This window comes from Seriola lalandi, unplaced genomic scaffold (assembly GCF_002814215.2).
Source record: "Seriola lalandi dorsalis isolate HSWRI2012SDOR001 ecotype SW California unplaced genomic scaffold, Sedor1 jcf7180002054511, whole genome shotgun sequence".
NCBI classification, from domain to species: Eukaryota; Metazoa; Chordata; class Actinopteri; order Carangiformes; family Carangidae; genus Seriola; species Seriola lalandi.
Genome location: NW_019525064.1, coordinates 684,036 through 702,995, shown reverse-complemented (window position 1 = coordinate 702,995; position 18,960 = coordinate 684,036). Strand labels below are relative to the sequence as shown.

The 18,960-nt window shown below is 43.0% G+C and overlaps 2 protein-coding genes across 2 annotated transcripts; one reads left to right on the top strand and one right to left on the bottom strand.

The window, feature by feature from the left end:
* Positions 1 to 2,955: 2,955 nt before the first annotated feature.
* On the bottom strand, positions 2,956 to 7,243 carry chst7 (carbohydrate (N-acetylglucosamine 6-O) sulfotransferase 7). The gene is made up of 2 exons (XM_023413300.2): positions 5,666 to 7,243; positions 2,956 to 3,995 (listed from the first exon to the last, which is right to left on the bottom strand). Exon 1 carries the CDS (start codon positions 6,963 to 6,965, stop codon positions 5,697 to 5,699), a length of 1,269 nt encoding a protein of 422 aa, XP_023269068.1. The 5' UTR covers positions 6,966 to 7,243; the 3' UTR covers positions 2,956 to 3,995; positions 5,666 to 5,696.
* A 175-nt stretch (positions 7,244 to 7,418) lies between these two features.
* tubgcp5 (tubulin gamma complex component 5) lies at positions 7,419 to 17,680 on the top strand. Its single transcript, XM_023413332.2, has 23 exons — positions 7,419 to 7,932; positions 8,028 to 8,081; positions 8,741 to 8,849; positions 9,001 to 9,097; positions 9,196 to 9,275; positions 9,380 to 9,515; positions 9,674 to 9,791; positions 10,711 to 10,800; positions 11,033 to 11,126; positions 11,222 to 11,474; positions 12,599 to 12,801; positions 12,905 to 13,020; positions 13,099 to 13,367; positions 13,482 to 13,680; positions 13,969 to 14,157; positions 14,244 to 14,426; positions 14,546 to 14,630; positions 14,715 to 14,835; positions 15,139 to 15,290; positions 15,764 to 15,889; positions 16,770 to 16,858; positions 17,058 to 17,158; positions 17,249 to 17,680. The coding sequence occupies exons 1-23, from the start codon at positions 7,799 to 7,801 to the stop codon at positions 17,293 to 17,295; spliced, it is 3,045 nt and encodes a 1,014-aa protein (XP_023269100.1). The 5' UTR covers positions 7,419 to 7,798; the 3' UTR covers positions 17,296 to 17,680.
* The last annotated feature ends 1,280 nt before the right edge of the window (positions 17,681 to 18,960 follow it).

Here is an 18,960-nt window from a genome sequence, read left to right as displayed (position 1 = left end):
TGGTTCTTCAAACTCTGAACAAGATTTCACCTGTAAACTTTATACTCAATAAGTGTTCAGGTTTCCAGACTGATGCCAAACACCGACAACCACAGATTAGCAGTGGATGTGCTTGCACATAATTTCACCCTTTACCTTCATCAGCAGTATGTATACTCATAAACAATGGTGTCTGTGGGCTGTTTCCGCCATAAATATATTAACCTCAAATGTTGTTGAAATGTGAGCACGTAAACAGAACGATGAGGTGAGATCGTCTCATAAATCACTGAAGTCAAGTGTAATTTATGTTTTTGTAAACCTCATGTCTCACTTGTTCTTCCTGGGTTTACAGTTAAATATATTAACATACATAAATTCCTAATTTGTGTTGTCCTATTATTGTTTCAAGGTTTGGCTTTTCTTTTCTTTTCCACATTTGTCAGGATACATCTTTATTTTGTTATAAGATCCCGTCAGTAGACAGATGCAATACGTAAACTTGAATGTATTTTGGAAATACGCTTCATAAGCTTTAAATTTCCTTCAAACAAGATTGTTTTCTGGCAGATAGATGAGAAACTTGATGCCACTTTACTATCTGTCCATTGAACATGAGGATACAACCAGTACCTGGTTAGCTTAGCTTAGCACAAAGACTGAAAAGATATTCAAACTGAGCCAGGCTAGCTGTTTCCTCTTGTTTCTAGTCTTTATGCTAAGCTAAGCTAAGCTAAGCTAAGCAGCTGCTGTCTCTAGTTTCATGTTCACTGTACAGACATGAGAGTGCTGTCAGTCTTCTCATCTAGCTGCCACAAAGTCAATGAGCATGTTTCCCAAAATGTAAAATGATTTCTTTAAAGTGGTGCAGCTCTATCACTGCACATACACACTGGTGATATAGAAACTTCCACTAAGATTTAATTAGACTTCACCTGAACATCCTTTTTCTTAAACTGCAGTCCACTAAAATCACGAACCTCCTGGAGTTTTTGTTTTGATATCAAACATTTAGATAGACCCTTGTGTTTACATCAAATAAGTGGTGTAACGCTGCAGCAAGTCCCTGATAACATGCAGTGGCTTTGGGTTTCCGGATTTCATTAGCTGCAGCAGACCACTGAACTTTGTTTGTCCTACAGGTTGGTTTGCATCAACTGTACGTGATCAATAGTTTTGTTTAACTATTTACACTGCATCGGTTACTCTTCGGTGACCCTCTGACCACATTTCCTCTCTGTGTGCAGTTGACATTTTGCAGGTCAGAGCTGCACTCAGCACCTTTTTTTTCTTCAGGCAGGTGGAGCGGCTGGTTAAACCCCGCCACCCTGCATGGAAGTAGGAGGAAGGTTTTTTCCACTCGGTCGCATTTTGGTGTTCCCCCTTTTACCAAGTCTAGACATTTGATCCGCTCCCTGTTTTAAATTCACCGCACAGCGCGTGTCGCCTTTTGTTTTTCTCGTCCGACTGCACACGGCGGCTGCTGCATTTATGTATGAGTACACAGGGGCAGGTGTGAAAAGCGCGATTGTGCAAGTTGAAACCCCACATAAGTTCCACGGCTCACCGGGGACCTCCAGGAGGAAGTGAATCTAGTTACGCAAGCCGTTGCCGAGCTTTATGTGCACTGTGGGTCATTTTAAACTTAGCTGGAGAGAGAAGTAATGTCGTCTCTATTAAAGGCACTAAAATAATCACTTGTTTGCCACCTTGTCACAACAAACCGCTGGTGTTAGACTTGGACTCATCCCATCTCCTCTGTGGTGTATGGACGGGTCACACAGCCTCCTCTGTGTGCAGTACAACCTGCAGCAGATGTTAAAGTGTCTCTGAAAGTAGAAGACGGACAAAACTGATTGTTTTTCCTGCTGTGTTGACTCACATAAGACAAAAAAAAAAAAAGGGACTCACGTTTGTTGACATGTCCAGGACAAACTGACTGGAGAGGTTTGCTTTGAGACGTGGGAGCACTTTATGGACAACAACACCGAGGACTGGAGTGACGGCTGCAGGCAAATACATGAGCAGAGGAAACTCCTATATAACCTTCATGTGCACCCTCTCTCTCTCTCTCTCTCACTGTTGTGCTGTCAGACGTCTTGCTGGATATATTTACATGCTCTCTGTACCTGACAAATATGAGACGTAGCTCAATTGTCAATATGTGGACCTGTTGTTTCTAGTAGCAGCTGGCTGCCAGAATCTCCCTGCCATGGTTTGCATGTCAACATGTTAATTAAAAACTGTCGAATAATGAGCCACCCAGTGTAGTTTGTTTCAGTCTGTCAAAGGAAGTGGTCTACATCTTAATTTCTTCTGTGCCCATTCTGCTTACCTGTCAACACCATCAACAGTTTCCTGGAAACTTTGAATACAATCACATGTTGAATAAGCTTTTCCTAAAAACATATCTATTTATTGATACTTCTGCTTCATGTCCCCTCCTGGTTTTAAGTCATAGGTCAAAGTGTGTAATTCTGTTACACTTCCTCAGTTATTAATATTTAAACAGACATAATATTTCAGCCAGTGTACAAAGTCCAAAATGCTTAATTATTTACCACTGATTGTACATTATTTAATTCTGAGGACATGTACAGTTAATGAGTTATAATGAGAAATATATTGCATTTAAGATTATGGAGATCCACTGCACATAAGCAAATGATTATGGTTCACATAATATATTTTAATGTATGGAGGCTCGGTCTAATCCAACTCCATTCAAATGACAAGATGCTCACATATGTAAACTGATCACCTGTCAGCTCATTATGACGGTATGTACAGTGGAGAACTTCAACTGTAAATTGTAATGCAGGTGTGTCTTAAAGCCCCCGTTCACTTCCACTGGATCTCTAACTCCGCCAACACATTAAAGATCATGTATTTTCATGCAAATCCTGCTCATCATCATCATCATCATCATCATCATCAATGTGAACAACAGACATGTACATTTTCTTCAGGAGACACTTCTCTAGTTTTTACTAACTCTTTATTGCAGTCAGTTTCAATGGTCTAAAAGTTATTTCCTTCTTTGACAAGAGAACTTCAGATATTCCAGCCAGAACAATTATTACAGAACCAACTTCTAAAGTTGAACATGTGGACGCCGATAAGTATTTTACCCCTCCCCCGACACATCCTTTAACCAGAGGGATATCACAGCATTTTACACCATTTTCAAACAAAAACTATAAACAGTAAGAACGGCACCTAATATGAATCAGTACCATCTGTTGTATTTGTGACAACCTTTTTCATAATTCACTGGCAGAGGACAGAGGCAGCTCTCCAAGACACGTCCACGGGATATTCAAAGATTTCACACCCATGCGAATGTTTTGTCAGTGGGGCGCTGCAGCTGTCCGGATTCCTGAGGGGCCGGGGGTGGAACAACTGTTCCTCAGTCGGACCTCTTTTCCAGTAAATACAGTACTTTCTTCTTCGAAAGCTCTACATTAGCACTGTTAGTGAGCCAGTTGCAGTTAGATATCAGTAATGCTCGAGATTGCTGCCACACTTAGTCATAGACTGGACGGATAAGTCGCGCAGGTGAGAGCGAACCTGACGCTGCCACCCTGGATCTTGGCAGTCGCCTCCAGAGAAGGACCCATCTTGGGCTTTTTCTGGCCCGCCTCTCGCCTGCAGGGGATTTGAGGAGGGATTAGTGCTACTAAAAGGACAGAGGGATGGAGGCTGGCCAGTGTGACGGCAGAACAAAACAGCCCCATCTCTCTCTTCTGGTTTATTTCCCCTCCCCGCATTCTTTCTATTTGCACAGACCCTTTTGGTGTTATCCAGGTAACACTGTAAAAAATAAGCTGCCATCTTCCTGTTTCAGATTCATCTGTCTGTGATTGGCTGCTCTTTCCACTTGGATTTTCTCCAGTTCATCGACCCGGCTGAGGGAAAACAAGCCCAGAGTTGTGCTCGCGAGCTCCCAGTGGACCACATTCCAGCTGCTTGTGTTGTTATTCCACCTTTTGCCCTCAGCCCTGGATACCAGGCCCCTGGAAGAGGAAAACAATCAGCTGATAATTAAAATAAAGCCCTCAAGTTATGACACAGCTGTACAGTGAAACAGATACACGGCATGAAGACTACACACACACTCAGCAGGATTACTGTATGGATCCTCTCACAATAACTCTATCAGTACCAAAATCAGGGTGGAGGCAGAAAGACAAGGGGCACCCATCGCCTCCACCCTTGCGTCTGCTGCATGCTGACGGTTTGCAGGCAGCCCAGCTCTAAAGGGCCTCGCTTGTGAGAGCTGGCGGTGACAGGCTGGTGGTAACCCTGGGAGCTCTGTCCTGTCGTGGACAGCCGTATACAATGACCCCCTTCTCGACAGCACAGTCTGAGGCCCAGCTGCACTCGCTGCCAGCCCCCACACTATCCATGAGGGGACCCAGCATTGCCAGTTAGAAAACAATGACGCCTCTATTAAACAACAGATCGCTCGCTCATTAAGGAGGGAGAAACATTTCTGACTATCTCACTCTGAACGCTACAAAAAAACAGTTACAGTGGTGTCACTTGTGTTGAAAATGGCAGCGCTGTAATATCTCATCTGTCTGAAATGTTCAGCCCTTTGAGAGACCAAATACATTTTGTTCATTTAGCCTGAACAACAGGTTCCATCTCAAATTGTGATTGATTACCTTGTAGGAAAACTAAAAGAGAAACAACCACAACACTGTCACATATTTATAGGTTGGGAGCGTCTGGCTGAGCTGTTATCTCCAACACAAGAGTGGAGTTACTGATTATCTGAACAACACAGTTAACATATAATATGAGGCCAAAAAATGAAAAAAAAAAAAAAAAAAAATCAAAATAGTGCTGAACAATTATCTTAAGTATTATCAAAATCACAATATGTTAAAAAAAAAACAAGGAAGAAATCAAAAATAATAATTTCAAGTGAAATCATGACTCATATCACAATTGCAATATCTGCCAAAATAATTGCAATGTTTTTTTTTTGCATATTGTTCAGCACTAAATGAAAAGTTGGATTTCATTAAGAAGGTAAACAAAGTCCCGTCCACATTTTTATGATTTGACAAAGTTACTGTAAAGTCTCTATAAATTTAGTGTCTGATTTGTTTTTAAACAAAAAACTGAACTTCTCTTAAAGTTAAAGAATAGATTCAAGTCTCCACATCTCATGTGTGTGAGTTGTGCGTTGGATCATGGTTGCTTCCAAAAAAACATCTCAGTGATGTCGAGAAATTGAGCTTTTTCTTTACGGGAAAAAAAGAAAACCGTTTGCCAGCAGCAGCTGAAAGCAAGAGCTGCCTACACATTCATCATTCTGCACAGTGACCGTCAAGCAAGTCACCAACAATAAGTAAAACCTTTCTGAGTGAAGGGAACTTCGCTTTTAATTCATCAAATTAAAGCCTATATGTTGTTTGTTGCTCTCATGTCAAACAAATACAAATGTGAGACTGCTGATCCCCATATGGGCGCTCTGTTTTCAATTTGCCTCTTTCAGATATTGGTCGAAGGTCACGGATATGTCAGAGCAGCAGAAAGACCTGGAGCCTGTGTCAGATGGTTTCTGTTCAACCACCAACTTCCTGCACTGACAACTGATGTTGACTGATGCAGCTGCAGATATAAATCTTCACTCACGCTTGAATAACAGCGCCTCTGAGTGAGCTGAGCATACCTTTAACCCATCGATTCCTCATGCCACATCCTCATGTTGTTTTGTCCAGGCTGTTTCTCTGATAGCCCAGCTGCCTCATGACTTCACTGCAGTAGGCCTCCACCTGATTTATCTGCTCCACACTGAGCCGCTCCCTCCAGGCATATATAGCCTCTTTTGCATCCCTAGATGATATAAGGAAGGGCTTGTCAGATGAATACCCCTGTCCGTGCGTCATGTTCAGTGCAAACTTCTCCAGAGCAGGGGAGGTGGAGAGGTTGGAGAAGCGGTAGAGCCTCTGGAGCTCCTCCATGGGGTGGAGGACCAGGTCCTCGTAGCGGATGCGGAGGTAGTTCCTCCTCACCCAAGGGGGCGCGTTCATCACCAGCATCATGTCACTGAGCCAGTTGTCACAGATAAGCTCCATGGCGCTGGAGACGTAGCTCTCAGCCCGGTTCACCCTGTTGCTCGGCACCAGCAGCCGCTTGTACTTGTCGGTCTGCTTCTTACTCCTGAGCACCTGGATGCTCTCCTTCACCAGGGCCTGCTTGGACTTCAAGCGCGAGTTGTGCACGGCCCTCGGGTCTCTGAAGAGCTGAATAATCTGGAGGTTGATCGCCGGGTCCTTCATCAAAGGAACCAACGTGCTCAGGTCCAAGACGCGGACTCCTTTGATCACCATCACTGGGTACTTTTTGCACTCCCTCTCCAGCTCCCTGATGTCCCTCTTTTGGCACTTTGCGCACTGGTCCTCCTTCACCAGCCCGATATCGTGCCGCTTGTGCGCACCACACAGCGGCTCTGAACATATCACCTTGTTCATTTTCCAGCCGAATATGAACGAGGTGGTGATGTTTTGCGTGCCGGCGTAAAGTTTGAGGACGGAGAAGTCGCAGCGGTACAGGGCGTTCATCATGTCCCGCACTGCGCCCTGGAGACTGGCCGCATCCCCCGGGTACAGAGCCTGCCATATGTGCCACATCGGCTCGTACAGGTAAAAAACATCGGGGTGCTGGTTGAACAGCTCCCCCAAGAACGAGGAGCCGGTCCTCCAGGTGGCATGCAGGTAGATGTTCATCCGTGACTGGCTCCTGTTGACGGCGTACTCCGTCGTGTCGCTGCCGTTGAGTCTGTAACCGTTATCCCACAGCAGCGCCACCGTGTTCTCCAAATCTGGGCATCTGGGCTGTTGCTGCGGCAGTCCATGCTTCCCGCGTTGATAGGATTTATCCCCGTAATCTAACACGTACGGGATTAGCAGAAGTAAACCTGAATATGCCAGTATCAAAATCAAGTATTTCTTATGTAGCCTCCTCTTCATTTCCTTTCGGCGGGAGGGGGCGGCTAGCTTCTTCTCTGATGGTCAGCACAGCGCTTTGTGCAGCGCCGAGGTCTCTACAGTAAAGTTATGTGAATGCTCGAGAACTGGGAGTGTGTGCGGGGGATTAGCCCCGCCCCTTTAAAGACAAAATAACCAGATTATTTCTCCTTCCTGTCCGTATGTACGTACGCAGTCGTTCAGAGCGGCTCGGTGAAATAAAAATTATTTACCAAATGGTTCCAGCGGGGATAATTGTTGTCAATATCCCTGTAAAACCGCCATAAAATTACGTGGGATGCCGCGCGCGTGGGCACCAAGTTAAATTGGGAATACCAAAGAGCCTTGAAAGGGAAGATGTTTCAACGGCTACCGTCCATCGTAACACCTCTGTCTCTGTACCGCAGTGAATTATGGGAGATTCCTGTGAAATTACCGCTCCCTTTGAATTGGCGAATTAGTCGTTGTTGTATTTTTTTCGCTATAAAATTAACTTTTTCGTGCTACAAATTCACACTTTCAAATATTAGCTTTTCCATTATGATGAAAACAGACCAACGATTTTTTTTTTTTAATATTCTGGGTTCGCGCATGCGCACACGCCGTCGTTTGTTGTCAGGCGAGCACTGCGCGGTTCTGGTAGAATCAATGGAGGAACGACTGAAATTTTTTTTTTTTGGCTTTGCAACAAATGGCGTATTTAACACATTCTTGCTTGTGCTAACCACTTAGCCTGCAGAGTTACCGATCCAGCAGCAAGCCTGACAGCTAGCTAGCTAGCTAACACCAGTGGATGCTTGTAACGTCAAGCCAACTGCAGCACTGTCGACAGCAACATGACACACTGGAGCATCTTCGAAAAGGAGACAGAGAAAGAAACGAAGAAGTTGATCAGATGTATCAGCGGGGTCGAGGATGAGGAGGACCAGAATTTTCAGCTGGCACTGAAATTCGCTTCGTCAAATTTTAAGTGAGTTAGCCGTGGACAGGATGGATGCTAGCTTGTGAACTGCTAACATGTTAGCTACAAGCGGCGAGTATAGTAATAGTCTGGTTTGTTGACAGGTTTCATCGTTACCTGGATGTGGACAGCCATAAGGTCCAACGCAGTATAGGCGGGTGAGTGTTGCCTGTGGTATTATTGCTGCTGCAGTGTCTTTGCGGGGGCGTACCAATTACTTTATATTGTTTATATATATTATTATATAGGACTATGGGAGTATCCACCTAGAAAGTGTCTAGTTTCCTTTAGCATTTGGATGCTGTAAGAATGTATGTTTCACACATGCTTAAGTAACAGAAACTTTGGCATTGGACCATACCATGGTAACATGAGTAAAAACTTTCATGGTGCATATTCCCAAATGAATTTGTGTTTAACCGAAGCTAATTTTGGCCCAGGACCAAACATAGCCAGCAATGGACCTGCAGCTCTAACATAGTGTCAAAAGTTTTTTAGACTGAATCAGGACTCATCATCACAGCACAGACAATGCTCTGATAAAACTATTCTTCAGCACTGATGTTCCATGTAGATGCTCTTCCTCATGGTGGAACAGACTGGAGACAATTTTACTTCCAAAACATGCATCACACTTTTGCCAGTTTTAACACTGTTGTCAGTTTGCACACTTATTCATAGATGACTGTTGATTCTTGGTTTTGAGGATTCAGTACCCAGATGCACACAGTGCAGAGGAGTGAGTGTGCTGATTCATTTTTATAGATGTACTGTACTAAATAATAAAGACTCTAAATGAATATCACATGTTTTCCAGAATCTACGAGAAGCTCATGGTCCACTCCGACTTGAGCAAAGCAGGAAGCTGGATGAGGCTGACTGAAGAGTTCCTTAACTCACCTTTACCTAATACTGATGGAACAAAGGTGTGGCACAGACATGAGCTGACAGAAAATTAACTCATGGGAGGAGGAGGAGGAGAAGAGAGAGGGTTGATGCTCTGACATTGACACCAAGACAAATCCCCAATAGATTGTTTCCTTCAAGGCTTCATGTTTCCCTCTTTTCTTTTTGCAGACTGATGTACACTACAGCGTCCTGTCCCTGCTGCTCTTCTTGTCCGACTCCCCCTCAAACACAAACTTTGTTGAGAGACCCAGGGTGAAGGAGGCCGGTGAGTCGATGTTCCACAGATACTTAATGTCCCTTTATATTGACTTAAGGATGCTACATGTCCATGTGAATCATGATCCCTCCAACTTGTCTGTGCAGAACCCGAGGACAACTTTGACTGGGGTAAATATCTGATGGAGGGCGAGGACATAGACATCGGACCATACCCGGATACTCCTGTGAGTAAATCATGACCAACCCTTTGTGGACGTGGATTATCACAACACCAGCACCGCATTATTTAGATCCTTTTTCATCTAAATCAGTCTTGACTGCTTTTCAGGAGTGGTCTGAAGAGGAGAGTGAGGACGATGACAGCCAGCAGCCAATCAGCAGGGAGGACTCTGGGATCCAGTTGGACAGAACCCCCCAGGAGGACCAGGACAACACCAACAAAACAGTTCCAGTCACATGGACAGGTGCAAACTTATCACACAGTGAGATAACATAACAATTGTAAAATAGCTCATGGAAGCCTCGGTGATTATGGAATAACGTAAAAACGAGACGGGACCAAAACAAGCATCAACACTGAAGCTGTTTTTGAGTATAAAAATAATTGCAGTTTTTATTCCAGTGGGGGAGCCTGACGCCCGGGCCTGGCTCGAGCAGCATGTGGTGACACCGTACTGGGTGGCTCACGCTCCTCGTTTTCCCCACAGCTTGCATTTACACTCCAACTTGCTCAATGTGTGGTAAGACTCCAAACTGTTCAAAATGCTTTTACTTTATAATATAGTATTGATTCACTGATCATTTTTTTTTTTACCACTTACAACAGTGTAAGTATTTGTGCCAAATTTACTATGACTAGGTTTCAAGCATAAAGTCTTAATAGAAGAAGATTCTTAGATTTTAAGGATATAACAGTGTGTACATTATCATGAGGTTATACGTGCTGGATTTAGCTTTTCCTGACTCTCCATAGTTACTGTTTCCTTGCAGAAGACTTGTGTTTTGTCTGGTACGACTGTGTACAGCTCTGGTCTGTGTCTCCTCCCACACTGAGCGTAGTTATTAAAGTTGATTAGTGTCCTAAAATCTGTGACACTCTTATTGGTAAAACCTCCACATGAGGCGGACGTACTTCTCCCACCTGTTTACTATGTTACTTTATTTAGTTACGCTCATAATGAAAAGACTTATTGCTAAAATATAAAAATATTTTCTCACAATATTGTGACTTTATCTTTAGTAGATAGGACTTTATATTCTGGTCATTGTGAAATCATCTTTCTTTATTTGCCTGACTTCATGTTTGTTTGTTTTTACCATCTTGTTTTCAAAGTGTCAAATTTATAAACTAGGCTTAAATGCTAGGCAAAGTTTTTTAAAGCAATTATTCTTTGAGGTATGACAATGTTAAGATAATGAAGTGGTCAAAAAATAGCATGATAATGTTTTTACTAGCTTTGCTTTTTTATAAAATGACATTCTCCCAAGAATTCCATATATTCCATAATCATCTGGACCTGGAGTGATATGGTTTTTAATAGGTTCATATCGGTAAAGACTGATATGATTAATGGCGGGTTGAAGTTGACTTTAGGGGATTTGTGAAGTTGAAATGTTTCAAAATGGTCAGATGTTAATGCGCAGCGTCTCTCCTCTCAGGGATCAGCACTTGTACAACACTGATCCATTGTATCTGCCAGAAGAAAAGGCCTTTGTCACTGAGACCCAAGTTATACGGGAAACACTGTGGTAAGTTGTAACGATTCTCTGATGCGTGACTGTGCTAATCGTACGAACTTGCAAAGAAATGCATCTCCTGCTTCCTCACAAGTGAAACCCTGTTTTATCTCGTAAATCTTCAAACATTTGAGTCCTCGTTGTGTCATACAGGAAATTCCTTGTCATTTACAGGCTCAAATTGAGATAATTTATTTCTTAATATCACGTAGTTAAGCTGTGACTTCTGGCTGTCGTGTTGCAGGCTTCTGTCCGGAGTGAAGAAACACTTTATATTCCAGCACCATGACGGAAAAGTGTCAGTGAGGAATAACGTGGTGGTCACTCATCTAACTAGTGTAAGTTCTAAATCAGAAAATGACTTGTATTACACCTCAGTAAACTCGTCCTCTGTGAGCTGTGGGAAACAATGTTTTCGTCTTTTGTGCTACAGAACTGTCTGCGCTCCGTGCTGGAACATATCGCAGTGTACGGCCAAGCTGTGTTCAGGCTGCAGAGGTTCATAGACGAGGTGACCGGCTACAGCTCGGAGCCTTGCCCGCCCAGCTCTGGTTCCTCCTACGGCTCCAAGAAGGGCTCTGAGCCTCCCTTCAGGACCTACCAGGCCTTCGTGTGGGCGCTCAACAAGTACTTCACCAGCTTCAAAAAGGAGCTGACCTCAATTGAGAGAGAGCTCATACGCAATGGCAAGTACAAGTGTGTTTAATGGGCTGAACTCGTCGGCTAAATCCTGATAGAACTGTAACTATATCTCTGCATTCCTTGCAAGACCTGCACGATAACTGGGATCACAACACCAACGATCAGCCTGACACAGAGACGAGAGGCAGGGGGAAACGTCTAGCTCGGCTCTGTCTGAAGTTCAAATAGATGCCTACTTCCATATCTGAAGCTCACTGATTAACACAGGCCCCGCTCAGACCTGCAGTAACATGCATCTTCAGTGATCCAATCACAAGTGGACAGCTCGAAGAACATCATTTCACACCTGGCTTTAAAATGTGTTGCCTCCAGTGACCACATGTGATTAGATCTGACTTCCTGCTTCATATGCAAATGAACAGGTTTGTGTTGCTGTTTTTAGCCAATCTGACAAGACTGTCAATTGACAATGTGCTTGTGTGTGTGAGCGACAGAGAGAGAGAGCGGGGCACAGAGGAGGTGAGCGAATCATTGCTCTGCTCACAGTTCTACCCTGAAATAAGCTTTTAACCATGTAAATACTCAAATATTTTCCGTTCGTCATGAAACTGTGTTGGGACTAATCAGACGTCAGTGGAGTAGGCGGTCCTTCAGTATGACTCATTTGCGTTCACTCTGCTAAAGGAACGTGGACACCTGTGGTCTGAATGTGGTCTAGGTGAGCGGATCTCAAATGCGTCCTCAATGCATCTTGGGTGCGTTCACACCTGAAGTAAGAGCTGACCACTTGTGATCGGATCGCCTGAGACGGATGTTAATACGTCACAACACACCACTTTACTGCTGCTACACTACAGCTGATGTGCACAGGGTTTTGTAGTTCCCCAGTCTGATGTATAAGTACTATTCATCAAAGGATGCAGGATGATGTATCACAGCTTGTTAAGATATGTGGTGTGGTGTGTAAAATGGTTTTTCCATTTGTGGCTGAACTTCCAGAAAGTCCAAAAGTTTCCGATTGTCATAGTGTATCTATGAAACCATAACAAAATGTATTACAATTTACTGTGGTGCTTTATATATAGTATCCCTTAATTCTGAGTATTTGATCCCTGAGTGGTTTGTTTATTAAGTCCGTTACTGTTTGATGAGTCCTGCTCTTGTACAGATGAGACGGTCACCCTGTCTGCAGTCCTGGAGCGACTCAGCCCTCACTTGGCGCAGATCAAAGTGCTGCACAAAGTCTTCTGTACCGGAGTCGCAGAGGTCCCCACTGAGACGCCAAATGTAGTGCGGGCGTCACACTTGCTCAACACGCTGTACAAAGCTATCATTGAGTACGACAGTGTCGGGGAAGCGTCGGAGCAAGCGGTGAGTGTGTCCTGCCGATTTAAGCTCAGCGAACTCAAAGCAGAAGGCAGATTTCATGGGTCTTAACAAGGAAACATTACTGTCTGTCATCTTTCCTTTCTAGGTGGCTCTGTTATTTTCTCTATGGACAGAGACCGTCAGACCATATCTGGAGATTGTGGATGAATGGATCGTTCATGGCAACCTGTTTGACCCTGCCAAAGAGTTCATCATCCAGAGGTATGAAACTGTTTGCAAGAATCCTTAAACATCTCCTCCAACATGACTTTCCAAACACTCACTCTTTTTCTCGTCCAGGAACAAAGACGTCCCAGTGAACCACAGGGACTTCTGGTACGCCACCTACACGCTGTACAGCGTGTCGGAGATGGTGGACAACGAGGAGAAGCTGAACGACGCAGCCAGCGGCAGCTCCGGAGGGGATCAGGGCTCCAGCAACAGGCAGCTCACCATGGTGTCCTTCCTCAAACCTGTCCTCAAGCAGATTATCATGGCGGGGAAGTCCATGCAGCTGCTCAAAAATCTGGACTGTAAGGAGGATGAGCAGGCGGAGAGATCCTCCAGAGGTCAGCCTTTAATCTGCGAATGATGCTTTTCAGTGTCTGTGTTCTTAAACTGTTTTTCTAGTTTGGATTTGTTTCAGCATTTTTTTTCAACATTGTCAAAATTTTGCGTTGCAGATGCGGAGAGGAAAAGTTTATACACACTGTTTTTAGAGTCAGTGCAGTCACGCCTCTGCAGCCAAGAGAACTCTCCGACGGACACGGTGACTGAACAACAAGTCACGAGGAGGAGTCTCATAAAGATGCATTCCATCATGGCTCAGCATCTGGAGATTGATGACGTCCACGATCCGCTGCTGGCCATCAACTTCGCCAGGTAAGCAGGAACAACATTAAAACCACAAGTGGCTCCACAGACGACGACACCAGCTCGTTCTGCTCAAAATAATAAACCATGAGGCAAATTTAAAACGCCGGGGCAGAGCAGGTGGTGAGTTTGTAATCCACAGCTGTTGTCCTCTCAAGAATAAAGCTTAGGCCTTCAATTTAGCCATCGTTACATTATGCCTTTTTGCAGCTGGTGGTTTTATCATCTCTCAGATGCTCAGATTTTGTCGTCCCAGACCTGCAGGGTTAAAGCAGTCTGGTCTTTGTTCGCCCCCAGGCTCTACTTGGAGCAGAGTGACTTCAACGAGCGTTTCTCTGGAGGGGATTTCATCGTGGACCGCTCCTCTCAGTCCGTCACCTGCCAGACATTTGAGCTCACCCTGCGCTCCTGCCTCTACCCCCACATCGAGAGGAGGTACATCGAGTGCTGCGGGAACCTGATGAAGACCCTGAAAAAAGACTACAAGTAAGCATCATTTTTTGTGAGCGAGGACTCTGAATCACTTCCTGTTGCTGCATATGGAACATTTGAGTTTGCTGATGTGTCCGCAGGCTGCTGGAATACCTCCAAGCCATGAGGAACTACTTCCTGCTGGAAGCTGGAGACACCATGTACGACTTTTACACAGCCATCTTTGACAAGGTGCAGGAGAAGGAGAGCTGGCAGCAGCTGTCTTTTCTCAACGTGCAGCTACAGGAGGCGGTGGGACAGCGCTACCCAGAGGACAGTAGCAGGTACTGCAGGCTTATGTTAGTGAAGAATAACTGGAGATATGTTAATAATTAGGAGGATATCTTATTTTTATATGATTGAAAAGTCGGTGTGTTTTTCCTCATCATTTCATGTTTTATAGGTTGTCAATCTTCTTGGAGACTATTGATCCTTCCAGGAAAAAGCACCCGGTGAATAACCTGGAAGTGCTGACTCTCGGTTACAAGGTCAGCAGAGTGAATGTGTTTGCTTCGATTTTGTTAATGCTTTTTTTGAAACTGCCATGTTAACATATACTCATTTCCACACAGGTTCCCTGGCCTGTTGACATTGTGATCAGCACTGAGTGTCAGAAGATTTACAATCAGGTGTTTCTCCTCCTGCTGCAGATCAAATGGGCCAAATACAGTTTAGACACTCTTCGATTCAATGGTAGGAGTTAGTTCAATCATTTTTCTGGCAAAATCGCCTCAAACGTGGCTGTTTCTGCTCCTTTAACGTGAAATCTTTCTTGTTTTCTCTGTTTCATATCATTGCAAACTGAATGTTTTGGGTTTTGGACTGTTGAGACATTTTTTTCAGACCAAATCCATTAGTAAAGAAAATAACTAATTGATGAAACTAATTGTTAGTTGCAGCCCTGCTTAGAATGGCACTTTAAATTGACATATATTATATTCTGTCCTTCAAAATAAAGGTTGTTTAATTGATATGTGAAACGTATCTTTCTCATAGAGTTCACCGCCATCAGTAAGAAACTGGAAGGAGCTCAGGCTGAGGAAGTAAAAGTCAAAGAGCCAATCAATCAGCAGATTCACCGAATGTGTCTGCTGAGGGTCAAACTGATGCACTTTGTCAACAGCCTTCACAACTACATCATGACCAGGGTGAGAGGAATCACAGAATAAACCTTTCTCACAGCAAACATGCACAACACCAAGACCCTGAAACTGAAGCAGCTAAATGGAATTGAACCGTCCTTCATGTGATCAGTTGCTCTACCGCTCTTCGCACTGTGATGTCAAATTTTAATACTGCAGGTAGAATGAGAGACTGTAGAAGAAGAAGAATCACCTTGGTGGTGCTTTTGAGAACGGTCTAATGTCTGTTGACCTGTCAAACGGCAACTTCGTTACAGCAAGCAGTTACCAAATTTGTATTGTGCTATTCAGAAGTCTGTAAATTGACACAGCACATGGAAATGAATAGAACACAATGGGAGGCTTGAAGGTAGAAAATCAACCCAAAAACTTATGATATGTTTTGGAAAATAGTCGACAGTAAAGAATACAGTAGCTAATGAGCCAATTAATTTGAAACCGCCGTGGTCTTTAATCTGTCTGCTCTCTTTTCTTGTCAGATTCTGCACAGCACAGGACTGGAGTTTCAGCACCAAGTACAGGAAGCTAAGGACCTGGACCAACTGATCAAGATCCATTACAGATATCTGGCAACTATCCATGACCGTTGCCTGCTGAGGGAGAAGGTAAACAGAACTCACAGGGAATATAGTTCACTGGGGATCTTATTAATTATACAATACTTAAGTGGTATTTGCCCCTCTGGACCAAAACACTGAATCTCTGTCGGCTCCAGTTTTCCTTGGCTGAAGCTGCGCTCCGACCTCAGGCTACGTCCACAATGTGTTTCAGTTTTGAAACGCATCACTCTTGCGTCCACAATAAAAACAACAATACTCCAGAGTTTTCGAGCCACCTAAAACGGAGACTTTTGGAAACGCTGCTGTCCCCATTTTTGGTTCGAAAACTCAGGGGCTGCATTTTAGTCTGGACGGGCAGAAATGGAGACTTTCAGAAATGATGATGATCAGTTCTGATTGGGTCTTATTGTAACTATCACGACTTGTCATGGCGTCCAGCGTTGAATGCAACGTGGATAAAGAATTACAAGTGTTGCTGACCTTGTTGTCTTTGCTAGCAGCTGATCTGCAGTTCAGCTCTGCATTTTAACGCTACAACTGTCTGTGCAGAGTAGACAATCTGCTTCCTGTTTTAAACCTGCACATGCCCAGTGTTCATTAATGGTCATGTGATTGGAGTTCTCAGGTATTAGTATGGACGGAGATTGTTTCTGATAAGGTCAGATTGTTTTCATTTTAAAACAGCGTTTTAAAATGAAAAGATGTTGGTGTGACGTAGCCTCACTGTGCGAGGACGGGGGCCAGGAAAGGAATTTCCCATTAGGGATCAATAATTTAATACTCATCTGTCATCCTATGAAATGTTTTTATCTTGTGATCACTTCATTATATTCCCTCTTCAGAATGATGCAGCTGGTGAGCTTCCTACATACATTTATGACAGTTCATGCATCTGCTGTTGTCTAATGCAGCTGTGTTTTCTCAGGTCAGTTTTGTGAAGGAGGCAATAATGAAGGTCCTCAATCTAGTCCTGATCTTCTCTGACCGATGGCAAGCTGGATTCGGAGCCTGGAAGTAAGAGCTCTCATACAGACCGGAGGGAAAAATAAAATCTAAGCTGTAATTTATAAAAAATGCGACACAAACATGACGTACTGTCTGTCGTCAATACATGTGTGGTGAAATGTTTAAACCTGACAAGGAGTTCACATACTAATGTGTTTTCTTGACGAGCCTTTTGTATCTCACTGTCGTGTTTACGTCTTAATTACAGGATCGAGTCTATTGATAAAATGGAGTCGGACTTCAAGAACTGTCACATGTTCCTCGTGACGATACTCAATAAGGCCGTGTGTCGCGGCTCCTTCCCTCACTGTGAGTAAACTGACTTCATACATTTTTTACTTTATACTTTTTATGTACACGCAGGAATAATTAACATGGAAGTGTTTCCTTCTTGTGCAGTGGAGTCTCTCGCCCTCTCTCTGATGGCAGGATTTGAGCAGTGCTGAGGAACCATCCATGTTTCATTGTTTTGGCCTGATGGACTGAACACAGTTTGGTTCTGTCTCATTACTGTCTATTCTCTGACTGCTGTCATTGTTCATGATGATGTGCAACATATGAGGTCACAATGTGCTGCGACTGTTGGCGACAGACTTGGACTACATGCTGCGTGTCTTTTCAGAGCCATAGTCAAAACAAGCTACTTGTGAATATACATCAGCTTCTGTATTTAAAACATGTCAACTTTTGTAAAGTTTTTTTATCTATGAGCTGTTATGTTGATTGTTAATGTGTAAATTAAGCACAACAAATCTTGCACAATGATGTAGGTATATGTTGTTATTCAACATAATGTTATATTGCTTTATAATAAAAGTTTATTAATAATCATATCGACAGTGTAATCAACTTATTAATTCTACATTTTGCGGTTGATGCCTATACTAAGAGTCTTTGTAAAGAAAGAACTGATAACAGATGAATAGATTTGTGGAAGGTCTTGGGAATATGGGTTCAATTTTTGAGTTTTAGGGCAAGAGTATAGTTTATTTACATATTTAGTAGAATGAAATTTCAGTTGAATTGTGTTGCATATTGATGGTGGGCCTCGGTCAAATTGAGTATTGCATAGTGAGATACTTAAATAGTTATGGAAACTAACTAAAAACATAATTTCTGCCAAGTGAGTGAGTTATATTTATTTACAATGTTCTGTTACTGGTGATAAAGCAGTATTAATGGTTTAATAAGTGTAGCGTGTGTGTTAGCTCTGGCCTGTAGCTGTGAAAGAGCCTAATGAAGTTGTTGACCCGTGGGGGAGCAGTCAGTGTCAGTATGTGCTTTTATTCCCATAACCTACTGTAAGCTGTGATTTAAAGGGTGTTTAAAAGTGATCTGTACAGCCATTGTTCCAGTTGGACCTCATAGGGTAAAAGCACTCAATGACTTTTCAAAGTGGTAAATTGCAATGACTCATTGCATGAACTGTAATGTTGCTGTAGCTGAAATCAAACTGACAACCTTATAAATACAACACTGAATTTACTTGTTCCTTACAGTGGTGCCTTTCTGTTTTTTCATTCACTAGGTATGGTATAAGAGGGAGATCAGACTTATCCCATTAGCCTGGTTTATCTTAGAGTTCAACAATGACGGCAAAGACTCTCAGTGGTTAGCACTGTTGTCTCACAGTCAACAAGATGGCCCTGGGTCATCAGCTGTATGGTGTTTTGGAGTCATGCTGTGTGACCTTTAATAGAATAAGATTTTGGAAAGAAAAGGATACCAGAAAATTAAAATTTTCAGAAAAGTTTTGTGTACGAGTAAAACAAAAGATGTTGTATGAGTGCGACTTAAACTTTTATTTAATTTATTTCATGTGACTGTGTTTTTTTTTTTTTTCTTTATTTCATTTTTTTACTATGATTTTCTGAATATACTTATAGATTATTTTGTTCTCTAAAGCTGTTTGCCTTTTATACCTTTTGTATATTAAGATTATTAAGATTATCACTAAAAATTACTTTTTTTTGTCAGTGTACTTCTGTCTAGTTTTGGCAAAAGTTGTAGTCAACCTTACAATAATATTAGCTGCTTGGACGTAAGATCAGTACCTCAGCTGTTTATCCTAACAAATAATTCAGAATGAAAACTAGGTATGCAGGTAGATG